This window comes from Amphimedon queenslandica, unplaced genomic scaffold (assembly GCF_000090795.2).
Source record: "Amphimedon queenslandica unplaced genomic scaffold, v1.1 AMPQUscaffold_13284, whole genome shotgun sequence".
NCBI lineage: Eukaryota > Metazoa > Porifera > Demospongiae > Haplosclerida > Niphatidae > Amphimedon > Amphimedon queenslandica.
In genome coordinates, this window is record NW_003546480.1 from 119,115 (window position 1) to 139,141 (window position 20,027).

The 20,027-nt window shown below is 37.9% G+C and overlaps 8 protein-coding genes across 9 annotated transcripts in view; 3 read left to right on the forward strand and 5 right to left on the reverse strand.

Annotated features, from left to right (window-relative positions):
- Positions 1 to 3,032, reverse strand: part of BcatA (beta-catenin) — a gene marked incomplete in the record, with an annotated part of 4,641 nt that extends 1,609 nt beyond the window's left edge. Inside the window, 12 exon segments of the mRNA NM_001279305.1 lie at positions 16 to 135; positions 191 to 439; positions 492 to 598; positions 849 to 1,003; positions 1,207 to 1,451; positions 1,502 to 1,658; positions 1,805 to 1,835; positions 2,010 to 2,231; positions 2,319 to 2,455; positions 2,675 to 2,748; positions 2,906 to 2,949; positions 3,014 to 3,032. Coding sequence (NP_001266234.1) covers positions 16 to 135; positions 191 to 439; positions 492 to 598; positions 849 to 1,003; positions 1,207 to 1,451; positions 1,502 to 1,658; positions 1,805 to 1,835; positions 2,010 to 2,231; positions 2,319 to 2,455; positions 2,675 to 2,748; positions 2,906 to 2,949; positions 3,014 to 3,032 — 1,560 coding nt within the window.
- Positions 3,033 to 3,947: 915 nt separating this feature from the next.
- Positions 3,948 to 5,199, forward strand: LOC109583771 (uncharacterized). The gene has a single exon (XM_019999226.1). It carries the CDS (start codon positions 3,998 to 4,000, stop codon positions 5,114 to 5,116), a length of 1,119 nt encoding a protein of 372 aa, XP_019854785.1. The 5' UTR covers positions 3,948 to 3,997; the 3' UTR covers positions 5,117 to 5,199.
- Positions 5,200 to 5,272: 73 nt separating this feature from the next.
- LOC105313544 (la protein homolog) lies at positions 5,273 to 10,789 on the forward strand. Of its 2 annotated transcripts, XM_019999239.1 has the most exons (14): positions 5,273 to 5,321; positions 5,366 to 5,521; positions 5,670 to 5,748; positions 5,804 to 5,904; positions 8,723 to 8,809; positions 8,892 to 8,968; positions 9,011 to 9,098; positions 9,149 to 9,739; positions 9,858 to 9,994; positions 10,043 to 10,223; positions 10,273 to 10,332; positions 10,385 to 10,478; positions 10,528 to 10,622; positions 10,676 to 10,789. In XM_019999239.1, the coding sequence occupies exons 1-14, from the start codon at positions 5,304 to 5,306 to the stop codon at positions 10,772 to 10,774; spliced, it is 1,863 nt and encodes a 620-aa protein (XP_019854798.1). In that variant the 5' UTR covers positions 5,273 to 5,303; the 3' UTR covers positions 10,775 to 10,789. The 2 variants fall into 2 exon arrangements, with proteins under 2 accessions (XP_019854798.1, XP_019854797.1); XM_019999238.1 differs by having other exon boundaries at positions 8,892 to 9,098.
- Positions 5,899 to 8,699, reverse strand: LOC109583777 (formin-like protein 5). The gene is made up of 8 exons (XM_019999237.1): positions 8,547 to 8,699; positions 8,470 to 8,487; positions 7,709 to 8,233; positions 7,636 to 7,650; positions 6,346 to 7,561; positions 6,233 to 6,283; positions 6,146 to 6,187; positions 5,899 to 6,091 (listed from the first exon to the last, which is right to left on the reverse strand). The coding sequence occupies exons 1-8, from the start codon at positions 8,659 to 8,661 to the stop codon at positions 6,073 to 6,075; spliced, it is 2,001 nt and encodes a 666-aa protein (XP_019854796.1). The 5' UTR covers positions 8,662 to 8,699; the 3' UTR covers positions 5,899 to 6,072.
- A 131-nt stretch (positions 10,790 to 10,920) lies between the features above and the next one.
- LOC105313545 (mitochondrial fission 1 protein-like) lies at positions 10,921 to 11,662 on the reverse strand. The gene is made up of 4 exons (XM_011407062.2): positions 11,556 to 11,662; positions 11,376 to 11,508; positions 11,126 to 11,302; positions 10,921 to 11,077 (listed from the first exon to the last, which is right to left on the reverse strand). Exons 1-4 carry the CDS (start codon positions 11,619 to 11,621, stop codon positions 10,965 to 10,967), a joined length of 489 nt encoding a protein of 162 aa, XP_011405364.1. The 5' UTR covers positions 11,622 to 11,662; the 3' UTR covers positions 10,921 to 10,964.
- On the forward strand, positions 11,657 to 17,494 carry LOC100638989 (myotubularin-related protein 2-like). The gene is made up of 22 exons (XM_003388173.2): positions 11,657 to 11,744; positions 11,798 to 11,964; positions 12,547 to 12,625; positions 12,704 to 12,810; positions 12,862 to 12,975; positions 13,086 to 13,163; positions 13,223 to 13,252; positions 13,305 to 13,388; positions 13,463 to 13,543; positions 13,590 to 13,664; positions 14,653 to 14,841; positions 14,910 to 15,001; positions 15,086 to 15,179; positions 15,679 to 15,837; positions 15,887 to 15,934; positions 15,987 to 16,141; positions 16,194 to 16,245; positions 16,381 to 16,428; positions 16,489 to 16,536; positions 16,595 to 16,678; positions 16,725 to 16,772; positions 17,314 to 17,494. Exons 1-22 carry the CDS (start codon positions 11,705 to 11,707, stop codon positions 17,401 to 17,403), a joined length of 1,962 nt encoding a protein of 653 aa, XP_003388221.1. The 5' UTR covers positions 11,657 to 11,704; the 3' UTR covers positions 17,404 to 17,494.
- Positions 17,495 to 17,826: 332 nt separating this feature from the next.
- LOC109583774 (uncharacterized) lies at positions 17,827 to 19,015 on the reverse strand. Its single transcript, XM_019999232.1, has 2 exons — positions 18,713 to 19,015; positions 17,827 to 18,609 (listed from the first exon to the last, which is right to left on the reverse strand). The coding sequence occupies exons 1-2, from the start codon at positions 18,996 to 18,998 to the stop codon at positions 17,933 to 17,935; spliced, it is 963 nt and encodes a 320-aa protein (XP_019854791.1). The 5' UTR covers positions 18,999 to 19,015; the 3' UTR covers positions 17,827 to 17,932.
- A 984-nt stretch (positions 19,016 to 19,999) lies between these two features.
- Positions 20,000 to 20,027, reverse strand: part of LOC109583762 (proprotein convertase subtilisin/kexin type 5-like) — a 4,918-nt gene continuing 4,890 nt past the window's right edge. Inside the window, exon 4 of the mRNA XM_019999207.1 lies at positions 20,000 to 20,016. Coding sequence (XP_019854766.1) covers positions 20,000 to 20,016 — 17 coding nt within the window. The remainder of the gene's footprint in view (positions 20,017 to 20,027) is intronic.

Below are 20,027 nucleotides of genomic sequence, written 5' to 3' on the forward strand. Positions count from 1 at the left end.
GTCAAGTATCAGTACTTTATTTTTAGCATTGTTGCAGGTGAGGTTTGATAAAACACCAGCAGCACATGTCAAATAATGAACATCATTTGAAGACAAGAAACCAATAAGTTGCTGCAAGAGTTCGTCCAAATTATCCTAAAATCAGAGGAGACGCACTGTACGTGTGGACCAGTTCTATTCTTTTCCTTACCTGCTTGGTAGCAGCATCAGAAAGATTCCTTAAAGTAAAGAGAATATTCTGTACTAGTCTATTGGAGCGATGTCCCAAATGGAGTGACAATACTTGCATACCACCAGCCTGTACTATCTCTGGTTTGTTGCTGGAACAAACTGAGAGTGCCTTCAATAGTCTACTGACTGTCCACAACAGTTTCTCATAAGTATAGATCCTCATGATTCTAACTAATAATGATGGGCCTCCACTGGCCAATACAATAAGCTAAAAGCAGATCAATAGTATCATTATTATTATCACTTTATTTAGACATTACTTTGCTGTCCTGGTGTCCATATGCTAATATATGCAAGCAATCAACAGTAATGGCTAGAAACTTAACATTATCTTTTACCAATAGAGCAACCATCTTTTCAAGGCCACCTAAAGAGAGAGAGAGAGGGAGATAAAAGTAATAATGCTACTAAAAGATTACTATGTGTATGTGTACATATACAGGCAGTACATTGTACATTTACAGTAATTTACAACTTTATAAATTGAATTGGCATGAGACATTCACAGAAGCTAATAATTACAAAAACATTTCAATAATTATAATTAGGAATACTACCGTACACAGACCACATGTGCCACAAATTAACATCAAATAATTTCAAATTAAAAAAGGCACCTGCAAGTCTAACGTCCATCTTTGCTGGTTCAAAATGAAGGAGCATGTTGTGGATTGTGGTGACAGCATAAAACAGGACAGCATCAACTGGTGAGGTGAGGAGTCGTACTAGGAATGGAATACCACTGCAGTTGTATATTACCAGTAGACCTTGACTGGAGAGAAAAGGACATTAAAATATAATATATGTACAGTGACCAGTGTGTGTGTGTCTGGAGGTGAGTATCAGTAATGTACTACCTGAGTCCCTTGATATCTGCCCTCAGCTTCACCTCAAGCAGATATCTCAGTCCTCAGGTATTACATTACTTATACACACACACACAGACACCTCCAGAGGGGCTGTTATTTTGAGTACCTGTTGCTTGATATGTTATGTACTGCTCCTGAAAGAGGTTTCTGGACCTCAGCATTATTAACACTAGCTAGTGTTTGAATGATCCCCTTCACTGCAGCTGGGTTAGCATTAATGGCGGTCAGACTTGCCTCCTTTTTGCTCAAATCATGAATCAGTTTAGATGCTTCAGTGATAACAGTCTGATCCTGATGGGACAATAGACTAATGATCTCTGGAAGGGCCTTTGCTGTCAACTCAGTGTTGCTCTACATGAAAGAAGATAGAGGTCAGTTCAAAACTGATTGATGTCTCGTACCTGATAGTTGACCAGGTTCTGGACAGCTGCTCTTATTATTTGAGTTGACTGGGTCATCCTCTGGAGGTTGCTCTGTCTCTCTGGGGCCACTTGAGTGTTTGGTACCTCCTCTCCCTCGGCTGAAGAGCCGGGAAACATAGTGAGCCTAACTCTATCACTAGAAGGAGAGGGAATTTAATTGATGTCATTATAATAAAACTATCCCATATTTCATTGATGGAGTGTCTACCCAATCCTCGTTAATAAAGAGGCAGTAGCCAGGCAACCAGACGGTTGCTATGGAAACAGTATATTATCACTTACCCACTGGTAGACTGTATCAACTGATCATTAGCTAGAGGGAGAAAGAGAGAGAGAGAGAGAGAGGGAGAGAGAGAGAGAGAGGTTATCAATAATGGTTGTGGTTCAGACCAGGTGTGGTGTTTACAGTATATGGCTTCGATTCAACTAATCTCAGCCCATGAATATTAATCACTACCTTATTAAAACATTAATTAATTAATCTTACCAATCCGTTCTTGACTCTGCCCCACTCCGGGTGGTAGGTGTGGCTGCTGCACAGGGGGAGGGGCGTGGCCATGAGATATGGTAGTGCTTGGTGGTGGAAAGTCGTCTGTGGTGAGTTGCTCCAGATCATCAATATCTTCGACTATTGAATGAGCCTTGGTGGTCACACCACTGGCAAAGGCTGAATCACCTGGTGAAGTAAAGGGGCCTTGTTTACCGTAACCTTAGGAACAATAATATACTAATAATATACTAATAATAATACTGATAGTATGTGCTAATAATATACTAATAATATACTAATTGTTACCGTTAGGAAATCCCAGGTTTTCCATAGTGGTGGGCGTGATTGGGTTGGAGGTGTTTGGGGTTATGGGATGCTGTTTCTGCTGCTGATAATATAAAATGTCACGATCAATTGCATTAATTTGAGACTGGATCTCACGTCTAGAGAAAGATACAACATATCATTAATTAAAGATGATTACAAACAAGGTCTTAAGTACATATGACAGATGAAGTGGTTACACTGTATTAGACAGTATTATGTGAAATAAAGAACCACAACAGACTGTAGTAGAGCTTCCCAACTCACCACAGACCCTCTCTCTCTCTCTCCCTCTCTCTCTCTCTCTCTCTCTCTCTCTCTTCCTCTCCCCTCCTTACTGATGATAAGGATTGTGTTGTAGTTCAGATAGTAGTCTTTGCTTTCTGTCACATAATGATTTGATCTCATAATCCTAATATAAAATACATGTACATGTACATGAATAGATCAATATAATGAGTACATGTGTCCATACAGCAACAGTATAGTCACACTGAGTACATTATGTACATTTACCCCTCCCTCTCTCTCTCTCTCTCTCTCTCTCTCTCTCTCTCTCTCTCTCTTACATGGTTTTCAGAATCAAAAAGATGCGATGGTGGCTGATGATAGTCTAGAGAGGAAGATTGTAAATTAAAGGTTGACATTATGAAACAATAATGTAGCACATTCCTTACCTTGATTCACAAGATCCATGGCAACCAGCTAATGATAGGCCAGAAGCTAAAAATAATTAAAGATTGTTATTATTATTATTATCACCATTATTATTATTATTATTACTATTAATAAAATAATAAATAAATAAATGGAAAAATGCTGTACTACTAATTACGTACACATGGACACTAATCAAAACTGATTATAAAGACAATTTGATTATTAGCAGCGAGACAGAGAGAGAGAGAGGGAAGAAGAGATGACTTTCATAAAGTGTTGAATGTACTTAGACTATTTTTAATAGACAGCAAAGCTATTCTGTTAAAATGGCTTCCACTTTCTTTCCGTTACAAGTTTAGAGGATCAGAGACGTATGGCCTCAAGGCAAGAAGTGTTTGCAACAAGGTATCTCAAAGAAATGCCGTCACAGAAAATGTGAAAGGTTTCGATTTTCCATGAAAAATGATGGAGTGCTTCATTTATTATTATTATTATTATTATTCAAACATTATCAGTAGTGGAGCAGGATTAAACTTACTATAAACGAGAGAGAGAGAGAGTTAACAGTGATTGTGATAAGGTTGACCGGTTGAGTAATAAACGGAATAAAAACTGTAAATCTGCTGCTGTTGATTGAACGACCAGGGGAAGATACCCTTCCCTTTACAAACAGACTGTGAGTTCCTTTAGCTGAAAACAACAGAGAGGGAGAGAGGGGGAGAGCGAGAGAGAGAGAGAAGACAAAAAGGAAGTCGTGAATATTATGAGGTAAACCAGCAAACTGATCTTGTGGGCGTGGCGTTTAATATTACTTTTAAAACCTTTAAAATAAACAGAATACGGTAAAAATATTAATGGGCATGGCTTCAATAAAAATTAATTATTAATTTTCCTGCGTGGGCGTTGGGGACTGCTGCACACATTGATAACATCATAATGCATATCTATAATCTTTTAACCTTCAACCCTTACCTTGTCCTTGTGATAATCTTTTCAATCCAATGGATAACAATTCGAGCAACCTGCCTAACAATTCCTGCGTCTCTACTTTCTCTGAGGCCCAGATCAAGTCAATACTTATAACATATGGCTCTGTTGGTGGACTAGCAACTCTCATCTGCTTCACTGGGCTCTGCCTGGCAATCTCTCTCAAACTATGGCGTCAGTTTGTGTACAGGCTCGCCATCTGCCAAGTTACAGCTGCACTGTTCATCGGGATATCAAGGACAATGCAGCTACCATTGATGCTGGCTGATGAGGAAGATGCTCTTTATAACAGACTCTGTAAAGCCATAGCTTTCTCTGTTGTCACTGGAGATTGGATAAAACTGCTATTTACACTCTGGATTGCTGTATATCTATTTGTATACTCTGTTTTCCTCACAAAGACTCTTAAAAAGTGTGAATATGCAGTGATACCAGTGTTCACCATCACTGGACTCCTTGTAGCTTCAGTACCTCTCATTACTGACACGTATGGCAAAGCTGGTGCATGGTGCTGGATAAAGAACAAAAGAGACACCTGCCCACACGAAGTATTGCTTGAAGGAGAGATAGAGCAGTTTGCTCTCTGGTTTGGACCAGCTCTATTCATGTTACTACTAAATTCTTTGCTGGTAGTGATCACTATGATTGTAATGGCTTATAGATTATGCTGTCCCAAGAAGCAGGCTGGGGAAAGTGTGACCAGCGATACAACTCCTTTATTAGAAACAAATCGAAAAGCTCTTTTGCTCCTCCTGCCTCTACTTGCATATCCTCTCATATATTGTATACTCATTATCATACCTCTCATCAACCGATTCTACCAGATAATTTCTCATGAATCTAGTTTTGGCATGTTTTTTACTTGTGCTGTTTTAATTCCAGGTGTTAGTTTTTCTGCTGGGACAGCATTTCTTATACACATTGCCGTGTTAGAAAGGAAGAAATTATGTCATGGGTTTGGCATTTGTAAAAAAAGGCAAAACAGAAATGGACTTGCTATTAATTCTACAGGTACAGTTGAAAGAGATGCCGAGCAACAAAGTGATGATGATCCTCTGAAAGTGACCAGAGCAAGCTCAACTCATACAGTGACTGTCGATGAAAGTGAAATTGAGAAGCAATTGTTCCCCTAACTCAATTATTAGTAATTATGCAAACTTTACTGATGAAAGTGAAACTTGACATCATTTTGTGTAATAAATAAAACTTTACCAAATCCCAACTAGTTGCGTGGGCGTTGTGCGTTGCGATATCTAATTAACTATGTGGGTGTAGTTGAAATAGGAGAGGAGGGGCTATTAATTTCTTGCATGTGTAGCAATGGCTGCTAATAATAAAGTTTGTTTATTATTAAAAGATATTCTTTCACTGATTATTAATAGTCTAGGGATGATTCAACAGGTAATACTGGAGCTACGCAAGATTCATCAATGACGTCAGTACAAAGCACTGAAGGGGAACCCCCCACTGCTGCTGGGAATGTTAAGAATGTCAGGAAGCCGAGAATGAAAGCTCTACTGAAGAAACTCCAAGATCAAGTAAGACACACCCATTACTAATAGCATATGGGTTTCGGAGCAACTTTAAAATTCATAAAAAAAACAATTTTGATTAATCCAGTGGGAATTTGCCCCTCAAATAAACAAAATTTATTTATCATCATTATTATTATTATTATTATTTCAGGTTGAGTTTTATTTCAGTGATGCTAATATTAGCAAGGACCGTTTCCTCAAGCAGAAGATGGCAGAGCATGCTCAAGGACGTGAGTGATATTGTCCCCTAGTGACCACAAAGTGATGGAGTCTGTCCCTGTACAGATATTCCTGTATCACTGATAGCATCTTTTAATAAAATGAAGTCACTCACGTCAGATCAATCACTCGTCATTGAAGCAATGGAGAAGAGCCCATTGTTAAAAGTAAGTTATTTATAACATTAATGTGTACAGTAATTGTAATAAAATTAAAAAAAATTATTATTATTATTATTAATATGACTATTCTACATGTGGAACAATATCATACAGTGTGTTCCTGTGGGTGTGGTTTGTTGTGGGTGTGGTTTGTCGTGAGTATGCATGTAATGTTTAAAACAATACAGAATTCCTATTAATGAAAGGTAGTTAATTAAATGAGTGGGCGGTTATTATAGTGACCTACCTATTGTCAGCCATGCTTGCATATCCATCACCTCCAGAAGTACTAAAATAAATAGTTTAATTAATTAATTAATATTTAATTAATTACTTGAGGGAACCAGCTATGACGTATTCATCTTCTGGTTCATCATCAAACTCACTAATTAATAATAATTAAATTATTATTATTAATTACAATTAGTTATTAATAGTTTTACTCACTCAAAGTGTGGGTTATGTCCAAATATGTACGAATCATGCTCCTCTTCGTTACCATAAGCAGGAGATGTACCCTCGCCAGGGGGAGGGGGGACAGGAGGAGGGAGAGGAGGGAGAGGGGGAGGGGGAGGGACGGCAGGAGGAGGAGGAGGGACGGGGGGAGGAGGGACGGGGGGAGGGACATTACCATACTCTGCAGCTGGTAGGGTATCAGCTGCTGCTGGTACATTACCATAAGCAGCAATAGGAGGAGATCCGTTTGAAGGGACGTTACCATAAGCAACAATAGGAGGGGAATCATTAGATGGGACATTACCATAAGCAGCAATAGGAGGGGAATCGTTAGATGGGACGTTACCATAAGCAGCAATAGGAGGGGAATCGTTAGATGGGACGTTACCATAAGCAGCAATAGGAGGGGAATCGTTAGATGGGACGTTACCATAAGCAGCAATAGAAGGGGAATCGTTAGATGGGATGTTACCATATGAAGCAATGGAAGTATCTGGTACTTGTACATTAACATATGGAGGGACACCAGCAGGTGGTACATTACCATACGAGACTGGAGGTGCCTCAGTTGAAGGAACATTTGGTGGGTGTGTCTCCGATATAACTGGTGGAGTACTAAATGAAGACATTGGACTACTAGTTGCCTGTGATGGTGGCGTGGTTGGTAAGCGTTGCTGTGAGTTTACATTATGGAGATTAAGAGGAGGTGGTTTATTGGCTCGCTGAATGCTCCCAGCTGAGAATGAGGAACTGACTGGTCTGGAGGACTGATGGGATCCTATGGAACCAGGTGGTATGGACACAGTTGGTGAAGAAGGAGTGTGTCTGTTGGTTAGGTTACGAGGAGGGAGTGCCGGTGGTACCACCTGGTCAATAGTATCGTAAGGATTAGCTGGTTCACTGGGAATAATTGGAGCTGTGACAGCCCTGGGTCGATTTTGACCATGTTGAGTACGACCCAGTGAAGATGTCGACTGTACTTGTGGTCTTGGCAAGGATCGAGTTGCATTTAATGGCCTTAGCTCAGTGGCATCAATCTCTTCATCATCGTCATACTGCGGAGTCGTGTGGGTTATTTCTAGTGCTCCTTGGACACTCCTTCTCTTATCTTTCTCTTTCCTGATGGAGCAGATGACAGCACAGCAGACTATGCAGTAGAATATCAGTGCTAGCAGTGCCCCTGTTGGTAGGGCAATGATACATATTACTGTAATAAAGAGAGAGAGAGGGAGGGAGGGAGGGGGAGAATTATGATTATGTTGTGTTTATGAATTGGCTTACAATCAAAGTCTTGATCTATAGAAAAAGAAAATAGATCATTTTTAAACAGATATTTTCCTCTCTTTCTCTTTACCTGTTGTAACAGTAATGGCAGGTGCTAGTCCTTCCTCCAGTTGGTAATTGAACATACTGAACTCTGTCAGTGTTTCATTGATACTATAGTACCTAGAACTTTTATCAGAGAGCTCTCTTATCCTAAAGACTCTCCAATCATTGGTCATACACTGATCACTAATGGCTGGTATGTGGAACCCAATGACGTCCCCGTTCTCGTAAGGCCAGTTAAGACTGTACTCTGACGTTGGGTAGCTCAAGTTCTGTCTCTGGACCAGCTGGTACATATACGTAGTGTCATTCAGTCTCCACAGCTGCACTTCAAAATCATTACTATCATCATCTCCATTATAAGCAGCTGCTCCATTACATTCTATCATAGAGCCTCTATAACTCACGGTCCTAATGGTTCCTCTACAGTGGAAACTGAGTGTCGTTATGACTCTAGTTGCTCCAGCTGTAAAGGATTGGTATGTACTGTTGGGAGCTTCACTAATCTCAGACTCCGTTGGAAACCGAGGAGCACACTGGCATACTGGTATACCTGTGGAGGGGAAGGATCGTTGGTTGGTTGCTTAGTTACTGGTTGATGGATGCAAAATGCAAACACATGTACAGTCCAGCTCTTAATAGTATACTAGTGTTAGTGTTAGTGTTAGTGTTAGTGTTAGTAATAGTGTTAGTGTTAGTGTTAGTGGTAGTAATAGTGTTAGTGTTAGTGTTAGTGTTATACTAGTGTTATGCCTTTGTTTCTAATAATGCATTCAAGCTGTAACTTACTTTCCAGCTGCTGGTGACCTAAAGAGGGAAATAGATCATTAATAATAATTAACAATAATTCATAATAGCATATTTACTTGATTCTATCAGTGCCATGAGTAATACTAGTATTTTAAGTGTAGCCATGTCTCCTCTTCTTCCTCCAATGGAGTCTCTTCCAAACAGACACACCCTGGTACTAACGATATTCATGTGCTGGGGGCTTCTCTTTTGAATTTAAATCCATGAATAATTAATTATTATATCCCTCCAGTTGACCCCTGACCGTGAATATGTTTATAGAGTGGAGCCACTCCCACTGCTTGAAGAGAAAGAGGTCAATTCAAGAACAATATATGTGGTATGAATAAATAATGAGATGGGTGGAGCTATTGTGTTGTTGTTTACATAATTTGTTGTTGTTTTTTGTTTGTTGTTTGTAGGAGAATTTGCCTCCCAAAGCTGATCACAAACGTCTCAATTCTCTCTTTAGTTCTTTTGGAGTTGTCACTTACATTAGGTACTTAACAGTTTTATCTATTGTTCTAATGATTAGCTTCAGTCTGCCACGTCACAAGGTTTCTAATGCAATCAAAGGTTTTGCTTTTATTGAGTTTGCTACATCAGAGGAAGCTGAAAAGGCCTTGGAAGTAAGTAATTATTTAAAACATTCTACAATTTTTATCAATTTCTTTTGTAGTTTCTCCAATTGAATGATGAAACTGATAAAGCTACTGATGATACTGTTAGTGATAATACTGCAGCTGCTACTGGCCCTCCAGTAGAGGACAATGTCTTCATTTCAAACAAAACAATTGCAGAAACAAGTGGTACTCTCACTGAAGGAGAAGTGGCAGCTGGTAAAGATTCAAATGTGGTTGATGGGAGCAGTAGAGTAGAGACACTAACAGCTGGCCCTACTAATGAAACAGGATTGGGTAGCAGCTGTGGTTCAAGTACTGTTGGTGTGTCTTTAAAAAGAAAGAGAGACTCCATTGAAGAACAAGAAGGAACTAATGATAGTAAGAGACCAGCAGATACAGGAGCTGATAATGAAGATACAACAGCTGGTGATGAAGGAAGTGATGGAGTGACCAGCACAAGATCTGCTGCTGGAGAGAGAGAAGAGAAGAAAAGAGAAAGAGACATTATTGGTGAGGAGGACAAGCCAGCAAAAAGAATAAAGACAGATGACACTGAAAGAGGAGCATCTCATGTTGAAGATGAAAGCAGCTCTGATGAAGGAGGCCATTCAACACTGAACAGACTCAACTCAACTGTATTATCTGAAGTATGTGAACATGCATGGCACATTTGGCAGTTGAGATACAATGGACTATAGCACATGCTTCTTTCCAAAAATTGACTCCAAAATCAACCCCAATCTTACTAATGTCATTATGCTGTAGGTTTCTGTGGCTGAAGAAGTTGATGGTGAGGAAGAGGACGGAGAGAAAAAGAAGAAAAATAAAATGAGACGACATCGAAAGAGAAGATTGAGCAGAGCACAGTACTTGAAGACACTTCAGTTGAAAGCAATGTCAAAGTATTTGAAATTAATAATAATAATAATAATCATGATGATGATTTCTAGAGAGAAGTGGCTGGAGATGAAAGTTTTGTTTAAAAAGTTAGAGAAAGATCACATGAAAGAATTAAAAGGTCACGTTAAGAGTAAAGATGAGGATGATAAAGCAAAAACTAAAGGATTTGTTTCAAATTGTCTGGTCAAGATAAGGTCCACTAAAGATGACATCACCCCTGACCAGCTGAAAGTAAAGCAATGTCACTCATTCAGCCATTTTGTTATTTTTTATTATATAGAACTCCTGTTCACCATTTGGTCCTGTGGCATATGTTGATTTTAAAAAAGGAGACACTGAAGTGAGAGAGAGAGAGAGAGGGAGGGAGAGCATTACAGTACTGCTATCACTAGGGGTATGTGAGATTCGGTACGTCAGGCTGTGTTGATCAACTCACTAAAGAAAGTTCAGTATTACTTGAAGGAGTCGCTTTTCAAGCTCTGGAAGGTAACAGTAATTCATTTTCGTTTCTTTTGATTTTATGAATCATGTATAGAGGATGAAGAGAGAGAATATTTCTTAAAGACCCAAACTGCTAGAAAGCAACACTTCAGTAACAGAAAACGTAAAACCACAAGAGGCCATGATAAAGTGAGTCAACATGTTCTTTAAATGTTTAACTCTTAAGTATCAACTTGTAACAGCTCATCAGTAAGGCTCTCAGCAAATCTTCCGTCGTCAAAGAAGACAAAAACCCAAAACCTTCTTCATCTCATATAAGGTTCTCAGACAATGATGAATAAAAATGTCATTTGGAATAAAGACATAATGTGTTGACGATAATATCTTAATAATACATTAATAATAATTAATAATACATTAATAATAATTAATTATACATTAATAATAATTAATAATACATTAATAATAATTAATTATACATTAATAATAATTAATTATACATTAATAATACATTAACAATATATTAATAAATCATTTGCTGATCAATTTGGCGACTATAGCCCCTCCTATAACGGCTAATGTTCCAACAGCAGCTGCTCCTACCAGAGCTGCCCCGCCCACCACTCCTGCCGCAATTAGATTATCTATTAAAGACAAAGCAGCAATAATAATAAACATGGCTGACACACTACCTTGCTGTATTTTTCCTGATACAAGTTTCTTAAGGTCCTTTGCTTGACTGTTGTTCGGCTCCATGTGAAGTACTCTGTTAATACATTGTTCAGCTTCTGAATACTCCTCTAGTTTGTAATAGGCGAGTGCTAAGAAATAAAGATAGTCTCTTTGATCAGTACCATCTTGACACAACTCTAGGAACAAGAAAAAGAATAAATGATTGCTCCATTTTAACTTGGTAAAAATAGTGATAATGCATTCATATACCTCCCATTATTGAAATTCCTTTCTTAATATCATCTTTATATCTGCTCTTGATCAAATGCCATGCATAAGAGAACCTGTCTTGGTCAGTTAGACTCCCTTCTTCATTCTTCTTCTTGTATTCTTTCTCTGCTGCCTGTAGTCAATAAAAATATAAAGAGATTGGCCCCATGAGGAGTCTACCTGTATCATTGCTAAAGGAATAAAGTCCCCTATAATTGCTTTCTCTAGTTCTGAGTTGTCAGCCATCTTTAAATGGGTGGAGGTGATAGGAGGGATTAAGTATGACGTCACTATGGGGTTGGGTGGGCTTTAATTAGAATTGTTCCCCAATGGCCGAGGGATTGTCAAACAGAATGAGTGCCCTCTCTGGTAAAGAAACCCTCTCCCTCTCTTACCTCTCCTCTCTCTCTCCCTCCCTCTAGTCCAATCAGAGGAGAGCAATGAAAGCAGGAGTACTGCTCGAGGGACCTCTTCTTCTCCTAAACCTTCCCCCAAAGCCTCCCCAATCCTCCTGAGGAAAGATGATGTTAGCAGTGTGGGGACCGGGAGCGAGGCTTCCCCTACCACAGCAAGGAGGAGAGAACTGGATGTAAGTAGAATATAACACTGAGCATTATATTTTGCATGAATTATTAATATATATCATTCAAACCTTTAATATCAGAATGACCCTAATGTACATACTGATCCATTTAATGAGCTACTCCTACATTGCATGTACATGTACATGTACAGTGGCAGTAATATGATATTATTAATGAACTGCAGCTACTAATTATTTAATTATCATTTTTAATCTAATTTTGATTTTTTTGTTTACATTTGTGGTTACTTAATGTTATAATTATTATATCTATACTTTGTTTATTAATTATTATCTATTTTGTTTATATTTATTTTTGAGCTATTTTGGATATTATTTAGACTATATGTACGTGAAATAATTTTCATTTTCCAAATATTTTCGTTCTTATCTACTATACATGTACATGTACATGTAGTCCAGCCCCTCTGGAGGTGTGTGTGTAAGTAATGTAATACCTGAGGACTGAGATATCTGCTTGAGGTGAAGCTGAGGGCAGATATCAAGGGACTCAGGTATTACATTACTGATACTCACCGGTCATGGTATGATTGGTATGATTGGTATGTACTCATGGTATGTCATTAGGTTCTTGTTGAGGCTCAGGCCCATACTTCATTACCTGGAGATCCTCCATTGCTACCAGGAGAACTGCTCAGTTACATAGGTGAGCCCAACCAATATGAACATGTCTAATAGCTACTGTGTGTATTTATATGTGTTGTATAATTTGTTTATTTTATAGAGCATAAGATCACATATTTGGATCATTTCCTTGGATCAATTGAAGGGACAGTCTACATTACCAGCTACAAGATGTACTTCAAATCTGATCCCAATCCTAAGAACACTGTAAATATCATTCATTTATTTATATTTTTATTTATTTATATTTTCAAATAGGAAGAGTCTGTGGTATTGAATGTCCCCCTTGGTGTTATCAGCCATGTTGAGAAGATCGGAAGATCAAGACAGAAAGGAGATAATGTCATATATGGACTTGATGTTCACTGCAAGGTTCGGAAGAATAACATATGACTGTTAGCTTTTAACCATATAATATGTTTATCTATGCACACACACACACTCTCTTCCTCCCTCTCTCCTCTCCTCCCTCCCTCTCTCAGGATATGAGGACGTTAAGGTTTGCTTTTGCTCATAATCAAGAGTCTCACGGTAGAAGAGGAATGTATGACCGACTGCAGGTATAATGATGCCCTACTATTATCTCTATTTAATGCCCATCCTTTCTCTCGTATATTAGATTGTAGCTTTTCCATGTTCTTATGGAAAGGTAATAGAATAAATAAATAATAATAAAATTATAATTAATTGATTTCTTTTAGAATGTTTATGCGTTTCATTTCCGTGGTGATTACCCTGACGATGGTTGGGAGGTGTATGATCCAGAGGCTGAACTGAAGAGAATGGTAACCTTTTGTTTACTGATTTGTTTACTTGTTTGTTGTTTGTTGTTTACTTGTTTGTTGTTTGTTGTTGTTAGGGTGTTGGTAATGATGGAGTTCCATGGAGGATTTGTCATTTAAATAAAAATTATGAGCTTTGTGATACATACACATCAACGGTGGGTTGGGCTTTATTGTTATTATTATTTTATTTTATTAATTCAGTTTTCCGTTCCTTTGAATTGCAGTGATGAGATGGTACAAGGTGTGGCTCAGTTCAGGAGTAAAGGAAGAATACCAGTAATTCAATTTTAATATTATACGTGTATCAGAAAATGAAGACTCTTCTCTGAGTGTGCTAAATATAGTACAGGCTGATTTTTAAGCAACTTCAAAAATTTATGAAAAATTCAAATTTGATCGGAATCAGCTCAAACTTTCTACACAACATAAGAACATGTATATGTATTAGGAAAAGTCATTAAAATTGAGAATTCTCTCCTTTTCAATTTTGGCGAAATTTGGCCAATGACCCAAGGCTATAGCCTTGGGTCGTTAGCTCGATTTTTGAGCAACTTAAAAAATTTATAAAAAATCCAAATTTGATTGGAATTAACTCAAACTTTCTACACAACATAAGAACATGTATATGCATTAGGAAAAGTTATAAAAATGGAGAATTCTCTCCTTTTCAATTTTGGCGAAATTTGGCCAATGACCCAAGGCTATAGCCTTGGGTCGTTAGCTCGATTTTTGAGCAACTTTAAAAATTTGTGAAAAATTCAAATTTGATTGGAATCAGCTCAAACTTTCTACACAACATAAGAACATGTATATGCATCAGGAAAAGTTATAAAAATGGAGAATTCTCTCCTTTTCAATTTTGGCGAAATTTGGCCAATGACCCAAGGCTATAGCCTTGGGTCATTAGCTCAATTTTTGAGCAACTTTAAAAATTTATAAAAAATCCAAATTTGATTGGAATTAGCTCAAACTTTCTACACAACATAAGAACATGTATATGCATCAGGAAAAGTTATAAAAATGGAGAATTCTCTCCTTTTCAATTTTGGTGAAATTTGACCCGAGACCGTGTACTATAGTACAGGGTCTTTGGCCTGATTTTGGAGCAGGAGCAACTTTGAAAAAATGCAATTTTATTGAAATAAAGTCAAAACTTCTACACTACATGCTTATGCGTTAGGAAACTCTATTATTATTTTTATTTTTGTTGTTGTTATTGTTGTTGTTTTTGTTGTTGTTGTTATTGTTATAATCTCTGCTGTAGGTCCTGTCTTGGCTCCACCCAGTGACCCAGGCCTCCATCACCAGGTGCAGTCAGCCACTGGTGGGTACTATGAACAGACGAAGTAAAGAAGACGAACAATACATGCAGGAGATACTCAAAGCTAATGATAAGTCTAATAAGTTATACATACTGGACGCCAGACCTAAGATCAACGCCATGACAAACGTGGTATGACCATTAACTGTTGTATATAGAATATCTTCTTTATTGCCCCGCCCCTTTCTCCGCCCACTCAGGCAATGGGAGGCGGTTATGAACATGAGGATTGCTATGTTAACATGGACTTTAGTTTTCTTGACATCGGCAATATCCACGTTATGAGGGAAAGGTTAGATCATGTACATTTTATCACATAAGCTTGTGATGTTTAAACTATATTAATCCTCTCCCTCTCTCTCTCTCTCTCTGATAGTTTAAAGAAGCTGAGGGAGATATGTTATCCTGATGTTGATGATCAAAGATGGTTCTCAAACCTGGAGTCCTCTCACTGGCTGGATCACATCAAAGTAATTAATTTATTATCATTATTATTATTATTATCATTATTATTTCTTTTTTATTTTTCTCGTTGTTGTTATTGTTTTTTATTTCTGATAATGCTAAATTATATATTTTTGACTTAAAAATTGACAATTTCAATGTTCCAAGTGCAAACTTTCATTGTTATTTTAACCCTTTGATAAAAGAATATATCCTTTCACAGTTTCACTGTATTGTACTCCTGTATGATAATTGAATAAATGAATAAACGAGACTGTATTATCATGCATTATGTGATTACTGATCCATAGTATAATGATAGTATTTCCTTAGTGAGTTCACTTCCTCCATTGATAAGATATGTACTTACAGCCCACGGGGGGACTCACCCACTTTATCTCTACTAGTACACAATAATGGAGCCACCATTATTGTTTTATATACATGTACATGTACATGTATTATTATTATTATTATTATTATTATTATTATTATTATTATTATTATTATTTATTTCTTTTATAGGCCATATTGTGTGGTGCAGTTAAAGTTGTTGAGTGTGTTGAGACTCACAAGTCTTCAGTGGTGGTACACTGCACTGATGGGTGGGACAGAACTGCTCAGATAACCTCATTATCAATGCTAATGATGGACTCTTACTTTAGGACCATTAAAGGGTTTGAGGTAAGGGGCGGGGTTAAAGGGAGGAGCTTATAGCCTGTGGCTTTAATAGGTTTTGGTTGAAAAGGAATGGCTAGGCTGTGGACACAAATTTTCACAAGTAAAAAACACTAAAACTAGACACACAATTAAAATTTCTCTCTCCATTCCAGCGAACTGGTCATGGTGATAAGAACCACAGTGACGACCAGAGGTCACCGATATTCCTCCAGTTTATCGATTGCGTCTGGCAGCTAATGGAACAGTTTCCAACTGCTTTTGAATTCAACGAACACTTCCTTATAACAATACTGGACCACTTATACAGGTAATCCATGTGTACATGTAATCCACATTCAACTGGTGTATCATTCCTTTAGCTGTCTCTTTGGTACTTTCCTCTTTAACTGTGAGAGACTAAGAGTTGAAGCAGTAAGTCTAGATCATTGAGAGTATGTGTGTACTGTATCCTGCTACTGCATGTACACGTGTACATTGTGTTATACTGTATGGGGACATGTTGATCATGTGTGCGTGTGTTCATGTACTTCAATGTTTTCTGTTTAGGGTGTGAAGGATAAGACAGTGTCACTCTGGAGCTTTGTCAACAGTCAGGTACAGGAGACACTGTGGTGCTAGTCATTCATTCATTTATTTATTTATTTATTTTTATAGATTGATGTCTATAAGAATCCTTTATATGCTGAACTAATGAACAACAAAGTGAATAATTATAAATATTATATCATTTTTATTCCTCTCTCTCTCTCCCTCCCTTCAGGTCCTGTTCCCACGTACCAGTATAAGGATATTAAAGTTATGGACTGGTTATTATATGAGATGGAATCCTCGTATGAAGCCACAGGTATGGCTACCAGCTGCTACTGACTTTATTGTCATTTATTGTGTAGGAGAGTGAGTTTGAGCGATCACGACAGCTGCAAATATTAATAAAACTGGTAAGATTATCAGTAACAGTCTGACTGTACCCATTATTACATGTAGTTGAGGCTCATTAATTAAATCATTATTAATTGGCACGCCCCTACAAATGAGGAGCTTCTATTTACTACACCTACTGTACTGTACTATTAGTGCTATGGTGTCATTATACACGTGTATAATGTATTAGTAATGTACTCCAATACTGTACTTGTGTATACTCTCAGGGTTGACCTTAATACTTAGGCAGCTGCAGTATCACTGTTGACATTATTTATTAATGTCTATCTGTGTTTGTGTGTGTGTGTGTGTGTTCTGTTTCTGGAACCAGTACTCCTAAATAATTAGCATATTTTTTTAACTTAAAGTACTGTCCCTTCACATGTTTACGTTTAACACTTCTACAACTGCCACCTGATGATTGATGGCACATGTGACGTGGGTACTACTGCAGTGTAGCTGTGTCAGTTATATGGCTGCTTGTTTTAGTCCCTTCAAATTGAATTATACTGTTGCATATTTACTATTATTGCTATTATTGTTATTGTTTGATTGTAGCTGAAGGAAAAGTGTCAGGAGCTGACGGAACAGCAGCGGAACATAACAGCAGCTGTTCTTAACAGTGATGGCAGCACTCAGCCTTCTTAGCTATTAACTCTTTTTGTATTCAATATTATAATAAATAAATATAATAGTATTAATATTAATTATTTCAAATCTTGTCACTCAGTAATATTATTATTATTATTTCTTTTCTCTCTTAAATACAGTTTTATTTTGTAGCTGTAGCCATGTCGTTTCGTCTCCCTCTCTCTCTGTCAGTAATAATATTTATAATATTATTATTATGTTTTATGTAATTCTTGTCCTTTTTCTGCTGTAACATAGCATCAGTTTTTAGCTAAATATTATCAATAATTTATTACAATGGCAGTGTAGTCTACATTGTAGAATCATTTACTATTATGGTGAAAGATGTCAGTGGGTCTTACCCTATCATTATTGTGACAACAATGAGTGATTTACAATCCTGAAATACCCTCCACTCTAAATTTTAGCCTTATCTCAACAGGTAGTGAAGTTATCATAAAGTACACACTTTTAGTAAACAAATGAACTACATACAATCAACACAAGACAAGGTACAAACACAATAATAATAATAATAATAATAGTCTCATTTCCACAGCTGGCTACATTCATACATGTACTCACTCTCATCAAGTTCGGAACATGTAGTACTCCCAACACTCAATATTTCTTGAAGGTCTTGTATCACAATGTCTTTTGTTGCTGAGCTAATATATGATTTCGGAGTATGTCTCTTGTAACGCTCTAGGTTCTTCTCTAAACTGTGTGTTAGTTTTTCCAGCTCTAAAATCTCATCTGAAGTTTCTTTAATGGCTACCAGTCTAGTGCTGTCCCCTTGCTTGAGCCTGCTAATAGCATCCTTTACAACAGCTTGTTGTTCTGTTGTCTTCTCTTTTAGCTCTTGAATATTTCTCTCCAGTTTATCAGAGCTCCTCTCTACCCTCTGCTTGTAGTTGCTCAGTTCTCTTTTTGCAATGTCATGCTCTGTTTCCAACGTGCTCTCTATGTTGTACGAATGACCTTCAATGTTTGTCTTGGCTTCGTTGTATTTTGCTATTGTCATTGTCTTCATTTTTTTTAGATAATCCATAAGTTCATCAGTTTCTGTAGAGTCCAGTTGCAGGAGAGAAGGATGTGGTTGTGAAGGAGGTTCAAACATTAGATATGACTGATCTACTTCGTCTGTCTCTATGCTACCAGCTGGTGCTCCAGAAGCAATTGTAGCTGTTGAATCATTTGGCTCAAGAGTTTGAAATGATGGTACTATTATAATGAAAATAATGAAATTAAAATCTAAACTAATGTGGGCCAATTAATTCTTGTTGACATTATTTTATTTATTAGACTATATTGCATGAACACATACTGTAAGTTTTTCTTATTTCTTCTGCAGTTTGTGGGTCCTCACTGTCAATGAGAGCTCTCACGACCTGTTCCCATTCTTGCCCAGGCCTGGCACAATTCTTGAGGAAGTAGTCAAGGCATTCCATGAAAGTCCTGTCTTCCTGGCGACAGTTTTGCATCTCTATTTTTCTAACTGTGTCCAGTTTGAGTCCCATGTACACCAAAAGGACATTCTTGTCAGCTCTGGTGTCCTTCAGTGCTCTAAGCAGCTCCGAAAGACTCGGCGGCTCTGGCGGCTGCCGAGACATTTTTGTTCGCCGTGGAAATATCAAATCTAAATCAAATCTATAGTGTTAGTGCAGTTTTAAAGGTGCTTTCCTTTTATGAAATAGCTGACTATGCAAAAACATTTCCTTGATTTTATTTATAAAGCCAAGGGTATTTTGTCGTAGGATTGTTTTCTCTCCTCCAGTAGCCGCCCGTCTCGTCACTAGTAAGCTGCAAATTCAAAGGCAAGTTCTCCGAGAATGGATGGGCCCAAACAAGATGGCTACAGCAGCATAGGCTGCTCTATTCACCCCGGAGAGTCTGTGCACAAATACTGCCAAGAGTGTCGGGCCCTGCTTTGTTTTATTTGCGTGCAGAGCAGTGACGGCCACAGACATAGCCAGCACCAAAACTCACTTGTCTCTTACAAGGCTTTTGTCAAAGAGAAAGAGAAGGAGGCTCTCAAGATGCTGCAGCGACTCAAAGAGCTCAGAGCTAGAGCAGAACACTTTGACCGACTTCTTGCCTGCTACAAGGAAAACTTTGAGGAAAGCTACAAGCAGTCAGAGGGATATCTGGAATCATTTGAGACAGTAAAGGTCTCCATGAGACAATGGAAGAGAGATCTCATTGAGGAGCTTGACTCCAAGAAGGAAGAGCAAGTTAGAAATATCAACGAGAGGATCTCTCAAACGAAAGAAGGTATTGTAACCAGCAGGAAGATTGAAGTCAAGCTCCCAACAGTAGCTGTATTCCTCCCACTCCAGAGGGAAATGCGAAACAAGATACTTAATCTAGTACCAAGGTCCTACACTGGTTTTAGCAGTCGAGGGAGTTCAGAACGAAAGCATGGCTCAAGGCACAGCTATATGAAGTCATCATTGGATGACATGGCCTCTCTAAACAGCATCACCAGCTCTGTATTCAGTCCAATGAGACCGTACGTGAGTCAAGTTAGTCAAGTGGATGAGCACACTTACGATGAAGTTGATAGCCTAACTAGCTTTCAGACTGATTCAGTGGAACTTGGAGAAACAGCGCTCTACAAAAAGCTGCCACCTGCAAAACCA